This window comes from Arachis hypogaea, chromosome 13 (assembly GCF_003086295.3).
Source record: "Arachis hypogaea cultivar Tifrunner chromosome 13, arahy.Tifrunner.gnm2.J5K5, whole genome shotgun sequence".
NCBI classification, from domain to species: Eukaryota; Viridiplantae; Streptophyta; class Magnoliopsida; order Fabales; family Fabaceae; genus Arachis; species Arachis hypogaea.
The window spans coordinates 30,513,145-30,523,296 of NC_092048.1; the positions used below are offsets into that span (position 1 = coordinate 30,513,145).

General features: G+C 30.6%; 1 protein-coding gene across 3 annotated transcripts; it reads left to right on the forward strand.

The window, feature by feature from the left end:
- Positions 1–2,145: 2,145 nt before the first annotated feature.
- Positions 2,146–6,880, forward strand: LOC112737911 (uncharacterized). Of its 3 annotated transcripts, none has more exons than XM_025788062.3 (7): positions 2,153–2,419; positions 2,606–2,687; positions 3,244–3,803; positions 4,346–4,398; positions 4,661–4,698; positions 5,536–6,151; positions 6,602–6,880. In XM_025788062.3, the coding sequence occupies exons 3-7, from the start codon at positions 3,362–3,364 to the stop codon at positions 6,782–6,784; spliced, it is 1,332 nt and encodes a 443-aa protein (XP_025643847.1). In that variant the 5' UTR covers positions 2,153–2,419; positions 2,606–2,687; positions 3,244–3,361; the 3' UTR covers positions 6,785–6,880. The 3 variants fall into 3 exon arrangements, with proteins under 3 accessions (XP_025643849.1, XP_025643847.1, XP_025643848.1); XM_025788063.3 differs by having other exon boundaries at positions 2,155–2,419; positions 2,606–2,718; XM_025788064.3 differs by lacking the exon at positions 2,606–2,687 and having other exon boundaries at positions 2,146–2,419.
- Positions 6,881–10,152: the final 3,272 nt, after the last annotated feature.

Here is a 10,152-nt window from a genome sequence, read left to right on the forward strand (position 1 = left end):
TTTTTATCTTCTACTGACAAAAAATATAACTAGTCAAAATTGCTAAAACTAACTGATGCTATTTGAAAGAAAGAAAAACATAACTTTATGAAGTGCTAAAATTGCTAAACTAACCAATGCTATAATTCTACACATGTTTAAAAAAAATATCAGCAGACTTTCTCATATTATTTCCTTTTCTAAATTGAAATTGAAACTTTGAAAATAAAGAAGCTAAATTGAGTGGTATATCTGAACTGAGTTATCGAACTAAAGTAGAGAGTTAGAAATAGCGAGTCCAAAAAGAAGAAATGTTGCTTCGACTTCGAGCACACACAGAAGAGAAACATGGCGAGACCACCCATCAGCGACGGCGAGATACGGCGAGACACGAAGAGAAGTAGGGTAACAACGACAGCGCACGGTGAGGAGCAAAGAACCAGCAACGACTTACGACAAGGATCAGAGAACGAGCGACCACAAAGGGAGAGGAATAGAGAATGAGTGACGGTGGTAGAAGGAGACAAGAATGCTAGGCAAATGTCTCCTCTTTAAAATTGTGATTAAAAAAGAAAAGGAAAAATGTGTAAAAAACATAAATAGAGAGATAAATGTCAAATTATGAATTCTTCTAAAAACAAAAAAATGGAGTTCTTTTTATAAATATTTTTTGGATGGTTAACGATACTTCCACGTCAAAAATGAAAGTAACAAATCCATGACCTAAAAATAAATAGTTAAATACTACTACTTTAATAACAAAAGAATAAAAAACCTCATAAATGGCGAATAAAAAAAAATTGGGTAATGACTTAAAGATATTGCTAATTCATTTTTAAAAGTTTTAAATTTGAAATGAAGAACATGAAAGAATAGTAGATATTATTGGCTGGAAAGGGGAATTAAAGAGGGAATTTGTCGGGAAAAAAACTCTTAAACTAAGTGGGAATAGCCGAATAGGCAAATGGAAGAAGACATTTGAAGCTGACAATGACTTGTTTGAAGGAAGATATTACATTGTACAAGTTTAAGGATAGGGGAAACAATAATGCACAATAGTTCTACCTGTCTTGAAACAAAGTGAAAGTAGATAGGTCAATTAATTTTCAAATAATTTTAGATCAAATTTTTTTATTTCCACTAAATTTTTATTCTTTGTAAATCTTTAAGAATTATTTTTGTCAGACAAGTTATTCTTTTTATTATTTTAAAAAATAATTAATTTATCTTAAAATATATTTTTGAGATTTAATTGTTTTATAATAAAATTCAATATAAATTTATTTATCTAACACAGATATTTATCTAACATAGATATTTAAAGATATAAAAAATAATTCTAAAAAAATCTAGAGAATAAAAAATTGTTAATTAAGATAAAAACAGAAAGTTCTACAAAAACAATTTATATTCACTTATAAATAAATAACTTAAAATAGTTATAAGAATAAACATTCAAATTAATTCCCAAAAATTTTTAGACCAAACACTTTAATTGTTAACAAATTTTTAATTTTTAAAAGTCTTCAAGAATTAATCTTTTTGAATAATTTGTTCTTTTTACCATTTTAAATGAGGATTAAAGCTTATTTAGGTATTATTAAATTGTTAGAAAAATATTTTTTTAATAAATTTTTTTTAATGTATTTGACAAAATTTTAGTGATAAAAATAAAAATATATTTTTTTAAAATTACAATTTATATTTTTGTTTAAAAGATTTTTAGCTTAAAAAAAAGAGATACTTTTAACATTATAAATAAATAAAAAAATATTTTTATATCGTCATATCTAAATATAATTATTAAATAAAAAGATGTTTTTACATTAAATATTTAAACATAAAATTATTTTTATTTTTTTAAAATTTTTTAAAAATTTATTTAAAAAAAATCTTTCTATAAAAAATCACTTAAATAAATCTTAATTTATTTTATACTGATTTTTTGAAATTTAATGGTCCTAAAGAAAAATTTATTAAATTAGTAGGAACTTATAAATTAATATGCATATTAAAAATTGATTAGTTATCGAATGTATCGATGTATCGGGTGGAAATAATTCTTGAGATGTCAAGAGAATAAATTTTTTGAGGATAAATTTGAGTGTTTACTATTTTCTCAATTTTTTTAATAATTAATGAAATAAGATGTGATCTAAAAAATTTATATCAAGAGATCACATTTACTTTTTCAATTTTTTTCAACAATCCCGTGTTTACTGTCTACTCCAGACTCTAGTTACAGCCATTAGAGGCACATACTCTCCACCTAATCCTACTTCACTCTCGCATTCAGGTTTCAGCCACCCCCGCCTTATCTCTCTCCCGCGGGTCTTCGGGCCAACCGTCACCCTCCTCACAGATCTTTTCTTCTTCCACACGCGTTCTGCTTCATTTCTCTGTGTCGTTCTACCATTCTTTTGCTATTGGTTCTATTAAGGTTTGGTTTTCTAGCTTTTTATTTTGTGATTTTCTTTCGTTAGGTGCTTAATTTCCAGTGTTTGGTTCATGTTAAACTGATTCATGAAAATAGTTACTGAATTTTCTTGCGCAATTTTCATGATTCATGATATTTGTGGTGTGGTGTGTTGCTAAGATATGGTTGTCAAATGCTCAAATTGTGCAGTCTATTTGTCGGTAAAATCTTTGGAAGAATGCAAGAACTATGGGAGGGAAAGGAGGGCCTTGTCACGGTTGCAATTAGTAATGTATTGATATTGTTGTCAATTTATTATTTAGGTATCTTCTGTTAAAGTGAATAAAGGTGTATGCTATTGTTTTGGTTTTATCTTAATTGTTGACTTTTTTATTATCCTTTTTAAAAAAGTTGAATGCTATATTATGTTATGTGTATACTGTTGGTGAAAATTAACTTTTTGATGGTGTTGAAAAATGGGTTTGCTGGTTCCTTTTAGTGTTCCTCATGTTCTTTGAGCACTCATTTTAATCATACAAGAAAAAACTATAACTAACTCAACCTCCACTTTTCTTGTCCCAAAGAAATAAAGAATATATTTCTGTCGTTGAATGTGATATCTACATTGTCACGTTATGTATAGATTAATTTGTATTTGAAGTTTGCCAGGACTAGGTGGGTTTGAAATTCAAATTTAAAGGCTAATGTGTGCATGTGACTAGTCTTGCTTGCTTCCCCTGTCTCCGTGCCTCCGCTCATGCTTCCTTATCTACTATAATTTTGATATTTACTTTTTGTTTAATGATAACCTTTCTAAATCTCAATTGAATTTCTGCTGCTTTTGTTAGGTGCCACTCAAGGACTCTTAACACTTGTCAAGCATTGAACCAGCAAGTGCTCTGCTATTAAGAAGAAAGAAGATTTCATTTTATCTTTTATTTTTCAATTGATGCTAGTGTCAGAGGAATGTCCATTATGCTTCCTCCCTTAACTCATATTTCTAACACGAATTCGCTGCTGCTCCTGAGCAATGTTGGTGATTGTGCTTGTGCAATTTGTCCCCGAGTAACACTTAAAGTACAACCTCAAGTGTCTGTGGTGAAGACTGAAGTCCCTAAATCAACATTATTTGTTTGTTCATCTCAAAGGGTTTTACCAGTTCAGGAGCTGCATATAATAAGTGCTGATGACAAAGAATCAGTGGGAGTTGAAGAATACAATCAGTCAAAAGTTAATATTGATTCGTTGGAATTGAGTTATGTGAACAACGGGAATGAGGCTGGTGGCCTTAGTGACTTTGTAGAACCTCAGAACAAAGAAATTCTTAAGGAGAGGATCAGAAGAATGAGAATAGGACTAGCCAACAAAGGAAGAGTACCTTGGAACAAAGGAAGGAAACACACTGCAGGTAGTTTGCATTTAAATGGACACTAATGTACCTTAGGCAGTCTTTGGTTTGCGAGACGAGACAGAAATACAAGGACACAAACTTCAAATTGTCTGTGTGTCTTGTTTGGAATGAAAAATATAGTGTGCCCCAATACTTCCAAAAAGTGGGGATACTGGAGCCTGAGCATTGGAACATACTAAGGGTGTGTTTGGTTTGTATTTTTATTTTCAGTACTTTTTGTTTTTAGAATTTTGTGAAACAAAAAAGAGAAAACACGAGGTGAAAATAGAAACGAAGATTTTGTTGTTTTCGTTGTTTCCTCTTTTTCCTTTGCAAAATTCTGAAAACAAAAAACACTGAAAATAGAAAGTGAAAACGGAAACCAAACATACTCTTAAAATTTCTTGTGTTGTCTTTCACTATCCCATGGTACTACCAAACAAAAGACAAAGGCACTTTTTTTTAATCTGTCTCTATTGTCTCTGTCTCTGTCTCGACACTATCCAAACACTACCTTATAGTTAGCTAATTTTGTATAACTGACGCCACACACAATGCAGAGACCCGTGAGCGAATCAGGATAAGAACGTTAGAGGCATTAAGGGATCCAAAGGTGAAGTCAAATATGAGCCCTTTAGTTTTGGGGGTTTTCATCCTTTTAGTATGTGTTGACAATATGACATGTTTTGTTATTGACTTATTGCAATGCTTTATATGTCAGTGATACTCTTTTGTTCTGAGCTCCTTCCACTATTTATCACAAGTATTCAATATGCAAGTGCTATTGTCTCACAAAAGTTTTGTGCTGATAGGTCATTCCTTTATATTGACTCACATAGTAATCCTAAGCCTCTTCTTCTTCTTCAAATTTTCAGATACGGAAGAAGATGGCTGAACATCCTCATTTTCATAGGTAATCATATTTTTCATGTTGTTTATCCGTACACCTCAAAAAAGAACTTTTTAATTTTATTTCATTGAAAATTCTAGCTTATAAGGATGAGTAGAAAAAGGTATGCCTTACCTAGTATTGTACTTTCGAGTTTCCAAAATTTTTTCAATATTTATAGAAAGAGGAATACTACTCTTTTCTTAATACAGATTACAGAAAAGTATGAGAAGTATCGACTGAAGAAAGTGACTGATTAAGGATTTCAGATTACTTTTGTTTTTTCAAGTTCCTAGTGAAAATAGTTATGGTGGAATGGCATATGCAGTGAGGTTGTGAAATTTGCATAATGTATTTTATTTGGCTTATCCCCTTAGGGACAAAAATACTGGAGGATAGCCTTTAGACTTTGTCTATCTTAGGATATGACATCCAGATTTCTAAGTTATTGCTACTTGTCAGGTTTAGTAAAATATAGGTAACAATATGCGACTATTCTAAATTTATATTATAATTCGAGTACATTTTTAATCTAATTGCTGTCTTCCTAGAATCTTGTTACTTCTATAACTACAGGTATAACTTCATTAACAGCCAACATAAGCTATGTTGAATCCTTATGATATGGATCACAGAAAGTTTATTTTTGTTGTTCTATACTACAAGGGTATCTCTGAAGACTTTCTAGAACAAAATTTTTTATCATTCTATCAGCCTCAAAGCACCATGAATGCTGAAAAACTGAAAAGTGAACTTTCGCAATCATTTGTAATAGTTTTCTACTAAATTTTGTGGCATTAATATGAAAATGAATGTAGTCAATGACAATGCATTCTCCAACCTTTGTCAACCTTCCTGCAGTGATCAAATCAAGGCAAAAATAAGTTATTCGCTGAGACGTGTTTGGCAAGAGCGTCTGAAGTCAAGGCGGTTGGGGGAGAATTTTTTGCTTTCATGGCAACAAGGCATAGCAAATGCTGCTAGGAAGGGAGCAAGTGATCAAGAAGAACTAGATTGGGATAGCTACAGTAAGATAGAACAACAATTGGAGGTCCTCCAACTTCTTCAGGCCAAGGAAAAGAAAAAGGGGAAAAAGTTGATGGCGATTGCTGCAGCAAGGAATTTCATTCAGTCATGGAGGGAATGCATAGCCACAGCAGCTAAGAAAGGAGGGAGTGGTGAACAAGAACTAGAATGGGGGAGCTATCAGAAGATAAAACAAGAAATGGTTCTCCTCTATAAGCTTCAATGTGCATCAGAAAAAGCAAGGGCAAAAGAGTTCGCAAGAGTAAAAGCAGAGAAAGCTGCACGGATAAAGGCAATAAGGAAGGCAATGCTTGCTGAAAAGAGGAAAGAACATCAGGAGAGGACAAAAGCGAAGGGGGATACGAAGATCCGGCAATCTAGAAAAGGAAAGCAAGACAATATTGATTCTGAAGTTACTAAAGAGTTCAAACTTGCCTGTAAATTAACGAAGGTACACCTTTATAGTGTTTCCCTATATTAGCTATTGTAAGTGCAAATGTTAAAGCAATTAAGGATAAGAGAACTACCTATTGATGTGGCAACCGAATGTAAATCTTAGCTAAACTTCGAATATCAGGAGATAAACATAGGAAATTTAATGGTTAAATCAGTAACTAATTGGTGGTTGTGTTAATTGGGGGAACAATTCATTTTTGTTATGATACTAATTACTAGAAACTTAAACGCTACCTGAACATTTATCTCAGAAATTAACTGTTGTGTTAAAGCACCCCTTTCAAGAGTGGTGCCACTAAGAAGTATCTATCTAAAATTAACATAACTGCTTACCATGACCTTGTTTCTAATATTCATTCTAATATTATAACATTACACCCATTTTTGTTATGTATCCTTTATTTCTCTAATCATGATTTTGTTTTTTTTTCTGTGCTGTTTTCAGATTCCTGTAAATAAGAATATCATCAGCAGTCAAGTATCTAGAGAAGGAGATGTTTTCAATTCAATTTTCCCAACTTACAATAAATTGGATATAGAGCTTATCAAGAGAGAAAAGTTGCAGAAAGGAGTATCACTTGCGGATCAGATCAAAGCTGCTAGGGACAGAAAAGCCGAACTACACTGATATGGAATCTACTGCATATTCTTGTTACTTATTTACTTGGAGATCTATCTATAAATCTGTTTCCATGTGTTGAAACAAATAGTTGATTAACCACTATTTGGTAGTGTTCTTTTTTTTTTTTTTTTTTTGGGTTTGGGGAGAGAGGGTGTGAAGAAAACCAGTTCGGTTGGAAGGGAATGGAGTTGGTTTGGTTTAGTTTAAGCTCGGTTAGATTTTAACTAGGCTAGTTATTTTGGTTCCTTGTTTTCCTCTAGGTAATCTTTCTAATAGCTTCATGATTTTGGTTGTAGAGAGTTTCTTGGTGGTTTGGCCAAATTATTAAGGAAAGAGAAAGAAGAAACGGTTTAATGGCTAAACCGTGAAATCACCGTTTCAAACCATGTCGGTTAAACAACTGATATCTGAGATATTGGTAGCAGAGAGTATCTCAGCTCCAAAACACATTTAGAATACTTTACTAAAGCTAGATTATTCAAGAAAAGCCAGTAGTAAAGTTTTTATAGATGAATTTAGTCGAAATTCTTTGTTATTGGTACGGTTTTCAGCTTGTGACATGCTTTTATTTTTCACTGTACTTTCTTTTGTTTTCACTTATTTTATCTAAGTTCGCCTTATTATATTGTGGTGAGGTGATTCTTGGATGTTTGCAAATTTTGGATGTTTGCGAATTCTCATAACAGAATTTTAGAGAATTAATTATATAGAGAATTAGGGTGTTATATTCTACCTTCTTTACAAAAAGTTTCACTCTCGAAACTTTAGATATACCTAGAGGTTATAAAACCTCTAAGGAATCTATCTTAACTATCATTTTCACTAACCCAATTCTTAGGTTGATCCTAAAGGTATCCGTAGGTGATGGTGCTAGAGCTAACCTTCGCTGTCTGAGATTAGAAACCTTGCGAGCTCTCCTCTTGTGTCGTCTGTTGTCCATTTCCTCTCTTGTGGAGACAAGCTTATTTTAAATTCCTGTGGGCGGTCACTTAATAACTTGCTTGAGGACGTCCGTCACCTTAAGGTATTCTTTGGTCCACTAACACTTAAGTTTTCTACTTTTCTCCATATGCTTTGCCTCAGACGCCGTTTCTAACTTGTTTGCAAGAGCTCCAATTTCTTTGCGGGGCAAGTAGTCTGCGCATCTCGAACACCTTAATATCTTCTTGTTACTACAAGTGTTGTACTCCGATCTCCCAATGTTGGGTACTTGTCTCGTCATCTCTCCCTTGCATACTACCATTAGCTTCTTGTTCTTATTCTTCTTGTTGAAAGACAGAAAAACAGCTATGATGCACGGACACGGGACATGTCACGCGAATTTTAAAATCTTACAAGACACGGGAACACGCATATATATAAAATATAAAATATTTTTTAGATAAATCGTAATGATATTTTGATATTTTATTGATGTTAAAATATAAATTAATTTTTTAATTATTTTTAATGTCTTATTTTAATTAAATCAAATATTTAAAATATTTTTTGTTTTAATAAATAATAATATATACTATATCTAAATTTATTTCAAAAATATATATTAATAAGACTGGACACGCTGACACGTAATGGTATTTAGATGTGTCCAAGTGTGTCCGAAGAAGAATTTTTATTTTTTTTATTAAGACACGGTTTGACACAACAGACACGCGTGTCGGATGAGTGTCGGTGAGTATCGTGTCCGAAATGTGCCCGACACGAGAACACGACAACTCAGCGAAATGCATGTGCTTCATAAAAAAACAATAACAGAACAAAAATCGAAGAAATGAAATAAAACAATGTAGAATTTGTGCTTTTCTTAAAAAATTTTGTGTTTTTTTGTCATCTACAAAGTTGTGGGTTTTTTTTAAGAAGAAACCTTTTGTTATAAGAAATGGTGTCCCTAAAATTTAAAAAAAAAAAAAAAGAAAATAAAATGAATAGCCTGGAAATTTTCAATAACAAAAAAGTATAAATTTGTGAAGAACGTATAATAGTTATAAAGACAAAATAAAAAGCACATAAATTGTTAATTATAAACACATTTTTATCACATACAGAAATTTCGTTAAGAAAAAAAAGCAACTTTTATGTCTTTTATTCATGTGGTTTTATTCTAAAATTTACGTGTTTATTGCCAAGAGAAAAAATAGAATAGAAATAACAATTTTTGTGTTTTTATCTACAAATTTTGTATTTTTTAAATCTTTGTTATAAGAAATATTGTTCCTTTTAGAAAAATGAAAACATAAAAATATTAGCAATGGAAAATAAAGTATTTAAGTTGAATTAGAATAGTGATATAGTCAAAACAAAAACCACAGATTTTTCATCACAAAATAGAAAAAAATTGTGTATACAAGCACAGAATTTAAAAAAAAAATGAAAACACAAGAATTTTTGCTACCTAAACTAAATACCAAATTATGTTTTGATAAATACAAAGACCTAAAATTCTGTTTTCTTCCTGTGCTGCTCTTCTTAAATTTCTATGTTTATTGTCAACAAATTTATGTGTTTATTGCTAATGTGAAAAAAAATAACACAGGATTCTACGTTTTCACATGCAATTTTTTTTTTCGTTTTTTTAAAAATATGTTTTTTAAATATTTGTTATAAGAAATTGTCCATAAAATAAAAAAGCGAAAAAGAATTTCACTCACAAAAATCACAGAAATTTGTGAAGTATAACATTCTTAACTTCAAAATACAAAAAATTTATGAGTACACAAACATAGAAATTTCGTTAAAAAAAAAAAACTCAAATATATATATATATATATATATATATATATATATAAACTATACACAAAATTATGTTTGAATAAATATAGAAACCTGATATTTCTGTATCTTCTTCTAAAATTTATATGCTTATCGGATAATTCATGTAGTTTTTGTTTTTTATGTGCTTTTTTCTTCTGTTTCTCATTTTTTTTACAAAATTTTAAAAAGTAGAAATATAAGAAGAGAAATGTTAAGAGATCATCCGAATTTATTATTTTTGACCATCATTTAGCAATTAACTCAATTTCTTTAATTTAATTTTTTTAATCTAATAATTTAACAACATATTTTATTTTATACTTTTAAACATTAATGACTAAGTAATAATAAAAAATAATAAATTCTGACATTCCTATTATTCAGCGTATAAGAAAAAGAAGACGACCGAAGAAAGCAAAGAAAAAGGAGAAGACATAAAAGTACATGGAACATGGTGTGTGAAGATTTTAAAAAAGAAACTGTTAAAAATACTTGATTAGATTTAATTATAAAATTAACTTGGTCAGAAAACATTTCTATAATTCTAATTATGTATTCCGGAGATACTGAAGCCAAAACTAAGTTAAATGAATCAATCAACATTTTAACTATGGGTATCATTT